The sequence below is a fragment of the Artemia franciscana genome, chromosome 17, assembly GCF_032884065.1.
Source record: "Artemia franciscana chromosome 17, ASM3288406v1, whole genome shotgun sequence".
Taxonomy (NCBI): domain Eukaryota; kingdom Metazoa; phylum Arthropoda; class Branchiopoda; order Anostraca; family Artemiidae; genus Artemia; species Artemia franciscana.
The window spans coordinates 41261118-41280801 of NC_088879.1; the positions used below are offsets into that span (position 1 = coordinate 41261118).

Here is a 19684-nt window from a genome sequence, read left to right on the forward strand (position 1 = left end):
CCCTTCTAAGAAGCAACGAATTTTTACTTCATTCGCATAACAATTCATGCCAAGGCGCAAATACACTTTAATTTCATTAACGCTATAGCTGTAACTTAGTACAGAAGAAACCACGACTAACAGTAACCAAAAATTCAAAAAAGCCTTAGAAAGAAAGAAAGAAAAATTTTCTGGCAACGCTGATTCAGAAATGATAGCTACGGTTTTGGTTCATCTTAATAGTAAAAGTTTATTGTGAGAACAAATTTCTGGGAATTTTTAAAAAAAAGCTGGAAACGTCTCCTTTTTTCTGTTTCATTTCTCTAGTACTAATAGGGCGCTAAAACATCGTATAGAGCTGTACAAGGTCATTTGAAAGCTAATACTAACATTTACGCACTTTTTTATAATTTTCTCATGACAACATCATAAAATGCCTTATGGTCCCAATGTACGATTTTAATGTCATTGCTGAAGTGTATTAAATAAAAACAAAACAAGTTTTTTCAACTAAAAGTAAGGAGCAACATTAAAGCCTAAAACTAACAGAAATTATTACGTATGTGAGGGGGTTGCCCTTCCTCGATATATCGCTCTTTACGCTAAACTTTGACCTTTTGTTCCAATTATTCAAGAATGACTCCTGAAACACAAGGGCTGTTTAGTTAGAATATTAAGCTTTTTTTTAAGTTAAACAATTAGCGTAAAGAGAAAGAATTTGCGGAGGGGCAACCCCCCTCATATGCGTAATAATTTTTTTCGTTTTAAGTTTTAATGTTGCTCCTCACTTTCAGTTAAAACAAAATTGTCTTTTTTATATTTCTGATCGTTTTGAAAATAATGCTTCCCCCTCCATTGAAAATTCCCTTCCTCACGAAATATTACTCCATGAAAACATCCTCCCACGCAATCAGACCCCCCCCCCCCCCAGCCAGAAAAATCCTCTTCCGCCTAAAAAAATATCCGTATACTTCCCAATAGCCCATACTATACGTAAACAGTGGGCAAAATTTATAGGACTAACGGGGTACTGGACCATCATAGAGAGCTGTTTAAGAGGTCATCTGAAATCAAATTCGTCTGATTTTCGTAGTTTTCATATTTTATTATGACTACGCTATCGTATAATACTGAACAGGATGTAATAAAAAGCTGGCATGCAATTACGCGGAGGTGATTATTATATCTGGAAAGAGCATGTTAGGTAAACCCAAGGGTATGTTCGTCTTTCAGCTAGAAAATTAATTGAAATTTCGTCAAATTTGTTTACAAAAAATAATTATAATTCATATTAATAAATTTTATCTTCAGAAATTATTAATTATAGTTTCAATAAATACAATTTTAATAAATTTAAAAGATTCTGGTATTTAGAATATCTAGCTTCAGTTTAGTTTTCAGCTAACTTGGGATTTTGGGCCTACGCTGCCCCACCTACAACCGAACAGCCTATCCTCTAATCTTCTCAGCTCCCAGTAAAACTTCATATATAGAATCTATGTATGTACATTATAAATTCTATTATATTTGTTGAGACTAGAAAATTAATTGAAACCTCGTCAAATTCGTTTACAAAAAAGAAATAAAAACACATCAAAATTTGTTTATATGCATTTTATTACATTTTCATTTTGTTGCTCGGATAAAACTTTCGAAGGATCAAACTTGCCCCCCCCCCCGGTTTACGGCCTTGGATTGGATACCAAAGTTTATTACTTAACAGGAAGAGCATCTTCAAGTTTCGTTGGATTGCACTCAGCATTGTATTCTCGGAACATCCAAGGTCGTCTTGCTGATCGCTTACATATGAATTGAGCTCCACCCTGCAGCTTTGGCAGTAGCTGGAGCCCCCCCCCCAAAAAAAAAAAAGTGAAAAAAGAAACGAAACAAATGAAGAAGTTGCAGCTTTCGTTTGAAGGAGTAGTGTCTTTAGAATAAACCGTACGTTGACAAAATTTTAATTTGACAAAGCTAATTTTATTTGAGACTTTGATTAAGAAGTGCCAGAAAATTCAGGATTTCAGAGAGAACCAGGCTTATTTTGACTCAGTTTTCTTTTTTTTCATCATCTTCTTCATCAGTGCGCTCTTCGAATTCTTCGTCTTCAGTATCATCACCAGCAACTTGTCGAGAATTTACTTAATAATTTTCACCTAAAGAAATCTAGTTTTTCCTTTATGAACAGAGCCGGATAAAGGGTGATTAGGTCCAATCAGAGCCCACATTTGAAAGGGACCCGCGTTACTATCAAAATTAACAAAAACAAATTTTTTAATTTAAAGCAATATTGTTTTCAACGGTAAGGGGTAAATTATGCGTTATTCAAATAATTAAAACTACTTTTATTTTGAGTTTACATTGCTGGATGATATTTTTTAAAGTATTTATTGTTACCTAATATATATTTTATGATACTGAAAACTGATACCCGTAAAAGTTCACGCCGAATTTTTGAATTTAATCGAGATAATCCTATATGAGAGAGATTTTGCACTAAGTATTTGAACTACTTTATATACGTAAACTATTAATAAAGGAATATATTACTTACATATTTATATATAATATTATTTGAATATTTACAAATATTTAATATTTATAGACGGCCTCATTGGGGTCGTGCACATGGGTTCAGATGCAATTTTTTTTTCATTTTTTTATGTTATTGGTACTTTAACCAAGGATAGTAAAGTGATAATGCATATTTATTACTCCTTCGGATAATTGTTCTTACCAAATACAAGAAGCCGAATTATTTGAGCTACGTCTTTTATCCTTTGTAGAGAGGTAAAGGAATATACTTTATTTCTTCATTGAAAAATGCCTCAGAGTACCTGCAACTCAGTACTGTAATTCTGGAAAGATGTTACTGCTTGAAAACTGTTACTGCTGAAGAAGGACAGACAGCAAACTGATTACTTGTAAAACAGCTTCCTATTGTGGCTGTCCCTGTAGCCACTCCCTATTGTGGCTGCCTTCCAATGGACGCCTTCTCCCGAAACACAATTGTTGATACCTTCCAGAGCAAATAAATAGACGTAACATATGGAAAAACCTAGGCTAAAAAAGGGATTCAATAGCAGGATATCAGGCTCCAAGTTTTAGCGGCCTAGCACCCTCAAAAATGTCAAAATATTCCATGTCACAATCCTAGTTTTAAAAAATGGAAAAAAAACAAGAAAGCATTAAAATATATAACATTCTATTCGTCTTCTTCTGATTCTCCTTTGACGCCATTTTCTTTCTTTTCATCATCTTCTTCGTCACTGCCTTCTTCGGATTCTTCTTCTTCACTATCATCACCAGCAACTTGTCGACTTTCCTGTTCAGCCAATTCCATCTGTCGAGCGTGTTCGGCTTCGTCTTCCTTTGTGACGACTTTTGGCTACAAAAGCAAAACAACAAAATGACACTAGTGCAGTGTAGCTGAAGCGATTTGAAATCAATTAAAGCTATCTGAAGTCAACTGAAAAGTCAAGTTCAGAGACTGAAGTCAAGTTACGTTTATGCAACGAGAATTCTGGCAGGGCACATGTGCAATGACACTAGTGCAGTGTACTGACACTAGTGCAAAATGACACTAGTGCAGTGTAGCTGAAGCGATTTGAAATCAATTAAAGCTATCTGAAGTCAACTGAAAAGTCAAGTTCAGAGACTGAAGTCAAGTTACGTTTATGCAACGAGAATTCTGGCAGGGCACATGTGCAATGACACTAGTGCAGTGTACTGACACTAGTGCAAAATGACACTAGTGCAGTGTAGCTGAAGCGATTTGAAATCAATTAAAGCTATCTGAAGTCAACTGAAAAGTCAAGTTCAGAGACTGAAGTCAAGTTCCGTTTATGCAACGAGAATTCTGGCAGAGCACAACTAAAAAATGTCGTCTCGAGGACAAATATTTGGGTTGCTTCAGTCTCTGATAAAAATCCAAAGTTATTTTTCCTATCAGAGAAATGTTGCTTGAAATAAACAAAAACCTCCTGTTTTTACATTGGTAAAATGCAATTCAATCAATCGTTTTATTAATACTAAAATTAATCAATTAATAATTTTTTAATTAATATTATTATTATATTAGTATAATTATTATATTATTAAAGTATTATAAATTACCAAAAGTCAAAGAAAAATTTTTTCTTCAGATTTGTCAATTTGCAGTGTCAGCATTTTCCATGGGTTTAATTCAGTTATACAGCTCCAGTCTTTCCGTCTTCACCTTAAATCTGGTGTTAGGTCTTATGTTATTTCGCTTTTATTTCATAGATACCCGGATAGATCCATGTGTGCGAAAAATTTAACCAATCATTGTGTTTAATACATTAACATCCACGCTAACAAAAAAATTCATGGAGATTTTCCTTCTGATGGTTGTAACTTTAACTGAGGTTCTTATACCACTGACCTCAGGGCCACCCTACCTGAGTGGGTCACCCTAGCACACTAGACTATCTCCTTCGAGATGAGAGTTTAAATCCTAGTGTTGTGAATATCCAAATCCTGGCTTGGGGTGGCGGTCAGTGATGTGACTCAGCAAGGTCAGCCACCTGGGGTCTAGAAGCGATGGGCCTTTGAGGTCTGAGCCTCGATCCTGTTGGTTCCACTCCACAACAAATTACAAATTAAGCCAATAGCCTGTGGCTGATAAGGCACAATTTACACTACAATTGAACCTTAACCACCTGTTCTCTGGTTACAGTTTGAGCTTAGATTAACAATTATTTGTAATAGGACTATACAAATAGCTGTAGTATTTAGCTACACCTATTTCTACAAGTTAAGAAAACGAGATCTAAAGTAATTGTCAAAACTACTAAGCGTCTTGAGACCAAAAACAGACCTAGAAAAAACAAATTAGACCATTCAGTCAAGCATAGTGAGTCCGCAATCCTTAGTTGGTTACATCCCCCCCCCCCCAAAAAAAAAAAAATGTGTCCGACTCGTACAAAAGTAACAAAATTACATGTAAATAAATTATTGTTGTCTTTTGTAAAGTTTTTTTAGTCCCCCTTCGCCAGAAAAATCCTCGATGCGTTCCTGCTTGCATGTTGTTTCACTTGAAATCAGAGCCAGTGATGAGGGGCTTTAAAATTAAACAAAAAAAATTTCTTCCCATCACCTTTCTGTGCGGGTACTACTCCAAAAAGCAAGTAATAAGCACCACAAGAACTCGTTAAAGGCAGTAAGCCATCCAAAAGCTCCTGAAGACTTAAGCTTAGCTAATAAAGTCTCAGGCCAGCTGAGCTTCAGGTTTCTTCCCTCCCCTTTCCCTTTGCAGAGCCAGTCACAGACAAAACGCAATTCAACTGGAAAAAAAACCTTACCGCTGACTTTATTCTAAAAGTCCCTCCTTCCTTTTCTGCTGCTTCTTCAATAGCTTTTAACGATAATGTCAATGCCTTCATGCCATCTTCTTTTTCTTGTGTATGAGTGTTAATTACTAAAAGTAATACATAAATTAAATACTAACAGTAGGCCTATATGGTGTGATGGTACAGGTGCTAGAAAATGTCACAAGCAGAGTAGGAGTGGTAGAAAGGGAGGGGCCAAAGATGTGGAGAGTAACAGAGAGGAAGCAATAGATGGAGGTTGGATGATGAAGAGGGAGAAAGGAAAATTTAGGCAAAAAACAGCAACAACATAAAACATAGACATAACTAACGGCAGAGCATGTGGAACAACAGGTATAGCATAGAGAAGAACATAGCGTATATACCATGGCGGTATCCATAGGGGAGAGTTAGGGGTTTGAGCCCCTCCTCCCCAAAATGTTTCTCAGACTCGTAAAAGTGTAACAAAAATTAATATAAACATATTTTTGATAAGTTTTTAAAAATTATTTTGGAAAAGCTCCTCCCTTCACCCGAAAAAATCCAGAATATAACTCTGGCGTATACTCTCTTTTGAGATCGGAAAACCAATTGACGACAGCAATAACAATCCAAAACGAAGAAACCATGCTTTTCTTTAGAACCTGTTTTTTCTAGTCACCTGTGATCACGTTCTAATATATTTGCTCAAATGAATGTCCGCACCTGGGGTGTCTGACTAGCAGCAGGTTCTACTGGTCACACCATCTACTTGTTTAAAGGTTCTACAGTAAGAGAGGGAAAAGAAGAAGAAAGGAAAGTTTCAGTAAATATCAACAACACAAAATATAGATATCTTAAATAGTGCCCCCCCTCCCTATCTCCAAAAAATTTTAACCATTTTAACATAATTTTCATTTATTAACGAAATTATTTTCAATTTATTAATTAACATTCTTTAGGTTAATTTTTCATTTATTATTTAATTAATTAATCATCACCATCTTTAAATTTAATATTTAATTATTACTATTTATTTGTTTTAAATTTATTTTACTTTATTAATTTATTTATAATTTATCAGTTATTTTCATTTTTTAAATGCGCCCTCTATTTTATTTCAATAAAATTTAATTTCAAAAATTACAAAATGATTATAACCATTAAATTTAACATTTTGCGCCCTTAAAATTACTGCACCAGGGACAAGTGCACCCTCTGCTTCTGCCCTAAGACCACCTCTGGTGCTTTTTTAGAGTTTAAGGGTAGAGATTCACTGGGAATCCCGAATAAAAAAAAAACATAAATGTAGATAGTAATGACAATTTGAAAGTTATTCTGACAAAAAATACATAAAAATAGAACAAAAAACTGCATATATACTGGGTATATATAACTGGGTATAAATATATTGGGTATAACTCCAGAATATCAAAATAACGTATTTTTTCACTTCCTAATTTATCCTAATTACTTTTAAATTCTAATTTTGTCATTCGAGATTACAGAAGATTAAACATTTTTTGGTAGATATCAACTACAGCACAGATACAAGTCTGAAATCATAAAAGAGAAATTTATATTTGCCTGTATGCCCATTAGTTTTTTGTTTGTTTTTTTAGCCTATGGCGATTTAAGAATCAAAAGTTCTTATTTTTATTATGAATTTTTTTAAGCAAAACATTTAAAAGGAAAAATACCTAAAGACTCTTTGTTTTGTTAATTAAAAGAGGGCCTTTCCGAAGCCAAGAGCGGGGGGTTAGGGGGCGGCAGCCCCCACAACAAAAAACCTGTACAAAAGAGTATTTAAAAGCGGGGGGTTTGGGGGGCGGCAGCCCCCCCAACTGCCTCTCCTAATTCCTGTACATTTTAAGGTTCGACTTTGGGACGCAGCCTCTTTAACTCTTTAAGAACACGAAGTTTTTTTCATATCATAAAAAGACAAAGACACTGTCTTCTCGACATTATCTTATGAACTGACATTGTCACTGTCAAGACATTGTCTCTATAACAGCAATATCAACAAGATAGACAACTAGCGTTCTATTTGCATGCTTCTGTCAACATAAAAAGACAAAGACACTGTTTTCTCGACACTGTCTTACCAACAAACACTGTCACTGTCAAGACATTGTCTTATTAACAACAATATCAACAAAATAGACAATTAGCGTTCTATTTGCATGCTTCTGTCAATACAAAAAGACATAGACACTGCCTTCTCGACGTTGTCTTATCAACAGTCACTGTCAAGATATTGTCTTATCAACAGCAATAGCAACAAGATAGACAACTAGCGTTCTATTTGCATGCTTCTGTCAGCAAAAAAGAAAAAGACACTGTTTTCTCGACACTGTCTTACCAACAAACACTGTCACTGTCAAGACATTGTCTTATTAACAACAATATCAACAAAATAGACAATTAGCGTTCTATTTGCATGCTTCTGTCAATACAAAAAGACATAGACACTGCCTTCTCGACGTTGTCTTATCAACAGTCACTGTCAAGATATTGTCTTATCAACAGCAATAGCAACAAGATAGACAACTAGCGTTCTATTTGCATGCTTCTGTCAACATAAAAAGACAAAGACACTGTTTTCTCGACACTGTCTTACCAACAAACACTGTCACTGTCAAGACATTGTCTTATTAACAACAATATCAACAAAATAGACAATTAGCGTTCTATTTGCATGCTTCTGTCAATACAAAAAGACATAGACACTGCCTTCTCGACGTTGTCTTATCAACAGTCACTGTCAAGATATTGTCTTATCAACAGCAATAGCAACAAGATAGACAACTAGCGTTCTATTTGCATGCTTCTGTCAGCAAAAAAGAAAAAGACACTGTTTTCTCGACACTGTCTTACCAACAAACACTGTCACTGTCAAGACATTGTCTTATTAACAACAATATCAACAAAATAGACAATTAGCGTTCTATTTGCATGCTTCTGTCAATACAAAAAGACATAGACACTGCCTTCTCGACGTTGTCTTATCAACAGTCACTGTCAAGATATTGTCTTATCAACAGCAATAGCAACAAGATAGACAACTAGCGTTCTATTTGCATGCTTCTGTCAACATAAAAAGACAAAGACACTGTTTTCTCGACACTGTCTTACCAACAAACACTGTCACTGTCAAGACATTGTCTTATTAACAACAATATCAACAAAATAGACAATTAGCGTTCTATTTGCATGCTTCTGTCAATACAAAAAGACATAGACACTGCCTTCTCGACGTTGTCTTATCAACAGTCACTGTCAAGATATTGTCTTATCAACAGCAATAGCAACAAGATAGACAACTAGCGTTCTATTTACATGCTTCTGTCAGCAAAAAAGAAAAAGACACTGTCTCCTCGACACTTCCTTATCAACAGATACTGTCACTGCCAAGACATTGTCTCATTAACAACAATATCAACAAGACAGACAACTAGCGTTCTATTTGTATGCTTCTGGCAACATGAAAAGTCAAAGACACTGTCTTCTCGACACTGTCTTATCAACAGACACTGTCACTGTCAAGTTATTTTCTTATCAACAGCAATATCAAAAGGAAGACTAGTATTTAATTTGCATACTATCAACATAGGAAGACAAATGGAATGCACGCTTTTACCAAATCCGATAGTGCTTCTTAGCACAGAAACTATAATTTTTCGAATTCTAAATATTAAACGAATATTTTTTTTTTACTTTTTGTCTTATGGACAATGTTCCTGATAATATAACAAAATCTTAAGCAGAATTTAGAATGTTTCTTTGGTTTTTAAGTCAAGCGAAATATTCCAACTGCAGTCAACATAGTTGCCACGTTTTCCCGAGTTATAATAATTTACATATACTACTTCATATAATATGCTAATATAATAAACATATAATATATAATAAATATACTAGTAAATAGATTTTTTTTTTCTGGTTTCCCTTGGGGTTGATGTCTCTGGATTGAGTTGGACACTTAATTGAGTTGGTGAAAACATGTGCTACCCCCTACCTAGCTTGTCATTTTTGGGGATTACTAAGGTGGGCGACTGAATTTTTCTGAATTTTGTTTATATTTTTTAATGTTGGTATTTTTTCTCCCCTGTTCTTTCCCGGCCATTGAACGTTTTGGAGGAGATTGTGTTAAAGTAGTTTTTTGTTTATGAATTTATTGTCAAATAAAGAATTCGGGACTCATTATTCATATTCATTACCAACAGTAAGGTTATAAATCCTTTTTCTTTCTTTTCTAGTACTTAAAAGTTAATATTTTTCGAAAAAAGTCGGACTTTTCTTTCACTACTAGAATAATTTTTTCATTTTGACAAATATTTTCTTTTGATTAATAATGAGTTTTCTTATCTTACTTTTTTCTTTAGTCTTGCTTTTTTGCCTTCTTTACAGAATTACTACCCATGGGGGTAGTGGTTAAACCCTCTATCCGGAGGTAGGGTTAAAAATGTTCAATCAACGTATTCTAATTTATTAGTTCATATTCTTTCCAGCTTTACTTTGAATGCAAAAACTTACCGAAAATTGGGGAGGCTACTAAATTGATTTTTATAGGTATTTCTTCAGTAGACACAGACATTCCAGCTTTTAAGGCCCTCTTTACTGCATTAATTCCTTCATATCCATAACATGAGCATTCAACATAGGCTCTTATTTTCACTGCTTGTGGCGTTAACTTTTGCTTAATTTGATTCAAAAGTGTCTCCTTTGTCTTTTCATCAAGTCCACATTCGTCTAGTAGTGATGGATCCCTAAAAAAATGAAATAATTTATTGCTGGTTGTGGTGTATAATTATGCGGCTCATCAAAACGTTTCCATTGAAAAGGGCAGCATTTTCAAACTTATACCGTCACTTCAGCATACTTATAGCGTCGTCCTGTGGTGGTGCAGTGGATTTGACCTTAGCTTGGTAATACGGGACCCAGAGATCGAATCACGCTGCAGGAATGCATTGCAGGGCCGGCGCAGGGACCATAGTAGTCAAGAAGCGTCGTTAATTCTTAAATAATAATAATAATACTTATAGCGTCACTTTAAGCAAACTATAAGCAAAGTTAAAGTGTCACTTAAGAATAAACATCAGAGGTTCTGTGGTGGCGCAATAGATTTGACCTTAGCTTAGTAATAAAAAAAAAGTTTTTTTTTAGCTGGAAGTAGACATTAAAACTTAAAACAAGCAGAAATTACCCCGTATATGAAAGGGGCTGCTTCCTCATCAACGCCCCACTCTTTACGCTAAAGTTTTTTACTGTTTTAAAAAGTAGAGTTAAGAGAAAGAGTCAAATATCCAAGTCTATATGTTGTCATTTTTGTTGGCAACATATATTATCATAACGTTAAAAACTAGATATTTTTCAGATGTTTTCAAATAGACCAATTTAAAACTTATATATATATTAAGTGAAAGATGTATATTAAGTGTATAATTACGCGGCTCATCAAAACGTTTCCATTGAAAAGGGCAGCATTTTCAAACTTATAGATGTATATCAAGTGTATAATTACGCGGCTCATCAAAACGTTTCCATTGAAAAGGGCAGCATTTTCAAACTTATAGCGTTCAACATGTTCAAACTTATAGCAACAATTTATAGCGATTTAATTCAACATGCCCATAATTATTCCCTGTAGCCTCAGTGGTAGTTATTGTCGCGATAGAAGTCATTCCCTATAGCCTCAGTAGTAGTAGTCGTAGTGGTTACAGTAGTAGTAGAAGTAGTATCAGTCGCAGTAGTAGGCATATAGTTGCTTTTGGTTGATATATATATTAAGTATCATACTAAGTGAAAATACTAGGACATCCATTTCTAGTAACCGAAAGTCTGATATAGAGCCATCACAAGCTATAAAACGCTCTTTGTTCCTATCTTGTTCTGAAGTTTTTTCCTTTATATTTAATCATTCTAAATAAAGCCCTAGGAGGCCTTACATAATGAATTGCAGTTCATTTTCGTAAGTTTAACGTCATCTCCCTCCGCAAATTCACATCGTCTAACCTTAGTTATCAATTGAATATCCTTTTCCCCCTTCTTTTAATCTCCTTTAATAATTTTCCTTTTTGGCAGAGATTTACGAGACATCTTTGAAAAATTTGTTAATTAGCTAGCGTCTATAAATTCTTACTATATAGTAACTCATCAAGAACGGCTACTAAGTCATGATGCCAAACGAGGTTGTCAAAAACATTAAAAACCTGCGCTTAATATAATCCAATGAATGGAAATTACGTATCAGTCCCAAAAAAAAATATTATACTTTTCAAATAATACACAGGACAGGTTTAAACCCAACAAGCTACCACCTTCAGTTAAAAGCCTGGTTGACCAAACCCTTACAAGGAATTTTGAACTCGAAACATTCCAATTCAACCCTACAAGCTACCATGCTACCTATTACTACCATATGCTACATTACTACCATACCACAAGCTACCACCGTCAGTTAAAAGGCTGGTTCACCACACCCTTACAAGGAGTTTTGAACTAGAAACATTCCAATTGATAGTCAAGTGCCTAGAATCCAAAGAGACATAAAGACATATAGACTATTAACTGAACAGCTAATTACTGTTAAGCTAATTACGGCTGCTTCCTTAACATCAGCTGTCACTTAATAATACACCACTTTAAGGTTTTTGTTCCCCGTGCAAGTTTGGTATAATATTTTGTTCTCTCACAGCTTTAGTTCATTAATGAAAGACGAAATTTTTAAAATCATTTAACCGCTGAGCTTCAGTTTCTGCCATCTACTCAGTTAAACATTTGAAATTTGGTGTAGAGGGTTTTTAAACTTAAAATACGTTAAAAATAGTTAAAAAAAACAACAACAATATTCCTGTTTTTTAAAGCAATATCAGTTCTTTCTCTAAGAAAAAATTTAAGTGACATCATAATTCTGGCTTGGTGACTGGCTAAAACACGGCTATGTGAAAAACAAGACCAAAAATGATATTATCCAAAAACATATCCCTATCCATGCTAAATGATCCCTATAATTACGTATCCCTACAATTGTATGGAAGCAATTTCCTCGTACGAAATTTCGGTAAATCGTGTCACTGAATAATTAAGAATCAGGGATGGATGGAGAAAACTTGCGAAGACCCTCATGGGATGTGAGGGGGAGATCTTAAAAACTTTTTTAAAGAAAAGAATCAAATTTTCCCGAATGTAGTAAAGTATTTCATTTTCTGTAAATTTTGGTATTCCAGAGGGCTAATGTCCCCACTATTATTTACCTTCACATTGCACGTATTTAAGAAATTTGTAAGTGGTGATGAACATTCGTGGTTCCTATATTCCTAGGAGAATAGATTACACCTAGGGTTTAGAAAATCGGCGAAATACCGAGAATTTTACAATCTTTCCTATTCACCTACCAAATCAAATTTCTGAAATTTGGCGTGCTGTATTTTTAAGATTAAAAATACTTCGATAATTGGTTGAAAGTCGGTGAAAAAGGACAACCTTCCTATTTTTCTGGCCAAATTTAGATCCTTCACCAACAAAAATTTTAAGTAATATCACAATTCTGGCTCTGTAAATAGACAGATCTGAAACTAATGAATCCAATGATATAAGTAGCGTGTCCCTTCCGTACAAAATGCAGCTGAAAGCTTGGCACAAAATCAAAAAGGAACATGACTGAAAGTAGAAAGAGGGTAAATAGTCTAGACTGGAAAGCACATAAGCCCAAGAATAAGAAGAAAAATTCTCATGTGCTATATTTTAACAGACTTTTCCCTCTTTTGGAATCTGCTTTATAAATTTCTGAACCTTTTGAAGGGTAGAAATGGCGTCCCTGCAAACAAGATGCTCAAAATAACATCTCCAAAATTTATTCACTCTCTTACTCACTTCATTTCCTATTTCTTGACAGATAGAACGGAATTAGTTGAATGCGACAGAAGCCTCCCTCTCCTATGATCCTCCTCACTACTACTCTCTCCTCACTCCCACTCCACACGACCATGACTGTGATGATTTCCATCAACTACTAAGCAATCCTAGCCGTGTGGGTAGAACTCTAGACTTGAAATCCTTTGTCAGGATAAGGGATTCGAATCCTGGTGTCACTGGTTATTTGGTTTGGAGCAGGGGCCAGTGGCCTGACTCTATAAACTCTGCCCGAGCCGGCTCAGCTTTAAATGGGCCCCTGGAGAAACCTGGGGAAGATAAAAAGGGAGGGTGTGCGAAAGCACAGGACAGCTGCCCCCCCACAGATTGCAGTTCCCGAATGAAGGACCACGAAACAAAAGACAGCACCAACGACAGGGACTGTAAAGTCCAGTGCCGTTTTCTTCACATTTACCAAGCAATTCCCAAAAATTTGGGAATTGCAGATTCCCAAAAGTTTGGGAAAACATACTTGACTGCTTGTTTAAAGGCTTCATACGCAGCCGACTGCCTTTTGGCTTTTTTATCAAACAGCCACGCAGTTTTCTGATACAACTCTTCAAGCTGCTCGTTGGTTTGGTAGTCCAACATAAAGGCAACATGTCTCAGAATTGAATTTACTGCTTTTGCTTTGCTAAATTTCTCTGTACATTTGTCAATGTCTTCAGCAGAAACTCTTCTTTTTGACAAATCGATATAGCCTGCAAATAAAACATGAAAATTAGAAATGATAAGGTAAACAGAGACTACTGGTCCGGAAAAGAAATAATTAAACAAAAGGACCAAAATAGGCTTTCGGAACAATTTACTTTTTTGTGTTTCAGTGATCAAGTTCTCAGATATACTGAATTCATTTACCACATTCTATTTTGAATCCTTTTTTTCGATAAGATGAACAGAAATTTCGAAAATGGTAAAAATAAATTTTACATAGCAGCACAACCGTAAAATAAAAATTAGATGGCACTGTTTGATATGTTTATTTTGATATGTTTTAAAATGACATGTTACACAAATAAATACAATTTTCAATAGATTCCTTTTAGAAACTCTTTTCGAATAAATGAGATCAAATGTAGATGGCAGCAAAACGAAAAATAAAACTTAGATGGCATTAGTTTGATACTCCTTTACTTCTTTAATAGATTTACTTTTCTAATTGATTTTTTTGAAACTCATCTTTTGGCAAATTAGTATAATTTTTAAATGAAGATGATATTTAGATGGCAATAAAATGGCCTGCTTCTAAATTAAAAGGTCGTAGGTTCAAATCCTGGTCTTGCAGGGAATGGAGTTACAGAATAAGTTTTATTTATGTGTCCTGTGGTGGCGCAGTGGATTTGACCTTAGCTTGGTAATACAGGACCCAGAGATCGAATCACGCTGCAGGAATGCACTGCAGGACCGACGTAGGGACCATAGTAGTCAAGAAGCGTCGCTGAATCTTAAATAAAAAATAAAAATAATAAAAATGGAAAATAAAAACTTAAATAGCACTGATTTGACACTAGCCACTTTATGCCAGGCTCTGATATCGCAAAATCTGATTTTTTTTAAACAACTATAATAATTTTCCAAGTAACTTTTCTTTTTAAACTCATTTTGACAAATCAATTTAGCCAATAAATAGTCGAATATCTAAAGATGACAGTTCCAGTTCCAAAAATTGTAGGGAGGTATATGGACTAACAACAAGTCCTTTCACCTCTTTGACTTCTTCTTCAGAAAAACTAGCCACTGGAAGCGCTATTCTCCTCCAGTCCGCAAACAATGAATATATGCAAGTATGAACAATAATACACTTTTATTGATTGTGGGAAGTGCGAGTACATGAGCTACCTGTCCCCAGCAGTTTAAGGCCACTAGGCCGGCCGGTACCAATACGGCTTTTCCTACTCATTCCCACTCTCTTCTGCATAATCAAAACCTATAGATAAATCACGTCCGCAAGAATGAAAGATGAAATTTAAATGACATATCATCACAGCGTTGTCAAACATCCATATCTGAAATGGCGTTAAAACATAATAACGAGTGAAATTAAAGCTTAATTAATTAACAGATGAATTAAGACATATGCACCCTGTGCTACTTGTTTATACATTATTTTCCTGCCGTCCTATGGTTTTAATATTTCAATGTAGGATGACAATTTTCTGTCATTCCTCTAGCTAAGATTCGCCTTTATCAATTTGCCAAATTACATTTTTTTTTATTTGCTTTACATTTTTTTAGATTAAAAAAATAAATGAAAAATGCAGCAGAAAAATACAAAGTAGATTATGTTGTTCAACTAACTAGGCAGCTCTAAACGAATCTCTAAAAAAATTTAAGAATATCATAGCTCTGGCTCATTGAAATTAATGAACCCAAATTATAAGCGACAAGTGCTTTTAGTGCAAATTACTGATATAGGCTTGTCGCAAAGACGCAAGTTTCGCATGGAACATAAACATTAAAACAGTAAAAATGAAAAGAAAAATATATATGTACCAAAAATATTCCAAATATTTCGGCTTCAATTTAGCATCCTTTATCAACAGGAATAAAAGAGGAAAAAAATGGATTCAATCTTTAATACGTACTGGAAAGTAATATTTCATCAGATATAGAAACAGAGCTAAAACAGAAAGATGAGAAAAAAGAAAAAGAAAACACATCTAACACTAATATACTATATTAAAAGACCACTAGAATATTCTGATTCTAAAATTCCTAATGTAAATGACCAAGGTTACACGTAAAATCTTTAAACGAATTTTTATTTTGGAATTTTGTGTCAGAAAATATTTTATGGCATTATAAAACGGGAAAAATATATTTCTTGTATGGCGTTTATATGTCTGTTTAGGTCATTTCCTAGTTTGTCTTAACTGTTTAATCTTGGTAACATTTCCTTTTTTTCTAGTTTATAAAGGCTTCAAGATGGGATACCAAATTTTTTAACTATTATTAGTATTTTTTTATAATTGTCTTCCAATTTTAAATGTCTTTAATTAAATTGGTATCAACCATTTTCAAGTTGAAAAAGTTTAAAGTTTTACCTTACTTAGATGCACTTTCAAACAGTTCATGGTAACGAACTGTAGTAAGGAGCGACCCGGCTCAATAGTAAATGAAACTCTAAAAAATGGAATTCTGATGCTAAAAAATACATCAAAAGAATTGGCTTTTCATGGTGATTTTAAATATATAAGCTTCATCAAATTTAGTCTTTGTCATCAAAAGCTACGAGCCTGGGAAAATTTGCCTTATTTTGAAAATAGGGGGAAACACCCCCTAAAAGTTATAGAATCTTAACGAAAATCACACCATCGCATTCAGTGTATCAGAGAACAGACCACGGGTGCGTGTTTTTTTTCCGGGGGTCATCGTATCGACCAAGTGGTCCTAGAATGTCGCAAGAGGGCTCATTCTAACGGAATTGAAAAGTTCTATTGCCTTTTTAAGTGACCAAAAAAATTAGAGGGCACCTAGGCCTCCTCCCACAATTATTGTTTTCCCAAAGTCAACGGATCAAAATTTTTAGATAGCCATTTTGTTCCGCATAGTCGAAAACCATAATAACTATGTCTTTGGGGATGACTTAATCCCCCACAGTCCCTGGGAGAGGGGCTGCAAGTTACAAACTTTGACCAGTGTTTACATACAGTAGTGGCTATAGGGAAATGTACAAACGTTTTCTGGGGGATTTTTTTGGTTTGGGGTGGGGTGGGGGGGGGGTTGAGGGAAGGGGGCTATGTGGGAGGATCTTTCATTGGAGGAATATGTCATGGGGGAAGAGAAATTCAATAAAAAGGGCGCAGGATTTTCTTGCATTACTATAAAAAAAACAATGAAAAAATAAACATGGAAAAGTTCTTTCAATTATTAAAACTTAAAATGAACAGAGATTATTACGCATATGGGGGGTTCTTCTCCTTTTAAATACCTCGCTCTTTATGCTAAAGTATTTTTAGCAATTTCAACTATTTATTCTACGGACTTTCTGATTCAGGGGTCATTCTTAAAGGATTGGGACAAAACTTAAGATTTGGTGTAAAGAGCGAGGTATTAACGAGGGGACAAACCCCCTCATATACATAATAAAAATATAAGAATATAGAAGTTTGTTACATAAGTTAATTCTTAAGTTACGTATATTTTTTACTAATAAAAACGTTCGTTAAAGATTAAAAGTTCTAGTTGCCTTTTTAAGTAGCCGAAAAATTGGAGGGCAACTAGGCCTCCTTCCCACCCCTTATTTCTCAAAATCGTCTGATCAAAACTAAGAGAAAGCCATTTAGCCAAAAACAAAAATTAAGATACAAATTTAATTTTAATAATTTATGTGCGGAGAGCCAAAATCAAACATGCATTAATTCAAAAACGTTCAGAAAATAAATAAAAAAAACTAGTTTTTTTAACTGAAAGTAAGGAGCGACATTAAAACTTGAAACGAACAAAAATTACTCCGTGTATTTAAGGGGTAGTTCCCTTCTCAACGCCCCGCTCTTTATGTTAAAAATTTGACTCTTTCTCTCAAATTCACTTTTTAAAACAGTGAAAAACTTTAGCGTAAAGTTATGCCCCAGTAAGTTATTCTAGTGCCCTTATTAATAGTCGAAAGTGATTGACGGGCAGCCAGCCCTAGGCCTAACCTCACTTCTCCAAATAAATCCAATCACAATTTTGAGACTGCCATTTGGTTCAGTGCAGTTGAGAGGCCCAGTAATTATGCTCTGAAGATTACGACGTAATTTAAGGATAACAACATTTTGAGATAGCCATTTTGTTCTTCAAGTTGAAAGGTACAGTAATTATGTTTTAGAAGATCACAACCCCCCCCCCCCCTCCCACAGCTCTCAGGGCAAGGGTTGTAAGCTATTCCCCAAGGTATATAAGGTTTGTAAGGAAAGGGTAGACTTGTAAACTTCAAATGGGGCTCATCGGATTGGAAATCAGAAGCTCTACTGCCCTTTCTAATACTGGAAAGTGACTGGAAGGAAAATCCCCCTTCCAGATATATATATATATATATATGTATGTATATATATATATATATATATATATATATATATATATATATATATATATATATATATATATATATATATATATATATATATATATATATATATCAAAATGGTCAAGGTTCATCAAAATGGTCTAGAGAAGGGGGGATAGGTCGCTACCCTACTTAGCACCTGACAAAATAAAAAAAAAACAGCTACTAACCTTATTTTCTACTGTAACCACAGCAATGTTTTATTATTTTATTTTCATACACTAAATTTACCTAGGTTAGGACACTATCTATACCTTTTTTATTAATCTGGGCATGAAAATCCCCTGATAAAAATAAAAAAGTTCCTCCTGGGGTCATGTCTGTTTGTTCCTGTAGCTGTAAGTAAAATTCATCTTTGTCATTACTATCTCCATCAGTTGGATTACATTATCAGGATTACATAATCCTCAGCACAACACCAACAAAGATATACATATACATATATATATATATATATATATATATATATATATATATATATATATATATATATATATATATATATATATATATATATATATATCTTTGTTGGTGTTGTGCTGAGGACGGCCCTTGTATTTCTTTGTTAACTATCACAAGTTACCATCAATAAATAAATGAAACTCAAAACCAACAGAAATGACAATAAATGACCAAGTGAAACTCAAAACGAGCAAAAGTTAGCATAAGTAGTGCTGACAAACTTTCATGCCTTCTCAAGACCAGAACACAATTTGCACTTTACTGAAAACAAAATATATTTTAAATATTTTCACTTTTATAACTTTAAAAAATGAAAAATTGTTAAAGCTTTAAGAAATAACTATCTGCATGTGAATATTAGATTGGTAATCCACGGCAATGTGTTTTTTTTTTTTTTTTTTTTTTTTTTTTCAGTAAAGCACAGATTACATTCTGGTCCTGAGAAGGCATGGAAGTTGTTAGCCCTACCTATGTTAATTTTTGCTCGTTTTCAGTTTGACTTCAGTTTGCAATTTCTGTTCGCCTTAAGTTTCATTTATTCATTGATGGTAAGTTGTTGTAGTTTTACGCTTGGAAGATTATTTGACTTTATTTCTGCTCATTTTTGGCTTAATGAAGCTCTTTACTTTTCTTTGAAAAGCCTGTTTCAGGGAAAAAGTTTTTTAAATTAATTTTAAAAACAAACCCATGGGCTTTATTGATTAATTCAATTAATTAATTTAATTAAATTAAAACAAATCCATGGGCTTTATTGATTAATTTAATTAAATTAAAAACAAACCCATGGGCTTTATTGATTAATTTAATTAAATTAAAAACAAACCCATGGGCTTTATTGAAAACTGGATTTGGGATTACAGCCTTAAATCATGGATTAAACGGCAATTTCCCATACTTTTTAAGTTATTTTCTAGATGCTTAGAAGCATTATATTATAGCAGTTACCTTGGTGCTATAGTTTGTGTATGCAGATTCC

The 19684-nt window shown here is 34.2% G+C and overlaps 1 protein-coding gene across 1 annotated transcript in view; it reads right to left on the reverse strand.

Annotated features, from left to right (window-relative positions):
• Positions 1-3114: 3114 nt before the first annotated feature.
• LOC136038245 (eukaryotic translation initiation factor 2 subunit 1-like) overlaps positions 3115-19684 on the reverse strand; it is a 29558-nt gene continuing 12988 nt past the window's right edge. The window contains exons 3-6 of the mRNA XM_065721354.1: positions 13672-13900; positions 9822-10054; positions 5301-5416; positions 3115-3364 (exon numbers count right to left, since the gene is read on the reverse strand). Coding sequence (XP_065577426.1) covers positions 3182-3364; positions 5301-5416; positions 9822-10054; positions 13672-13900 — 761 coding nt within the window. The 3' untranslated portion in view covers positions 3115-3181. The remainder of the gene's footprint in view (positions 3365-5300; positions 5417-9821; positions 10055-13671; positions 13901-19684) is intronic.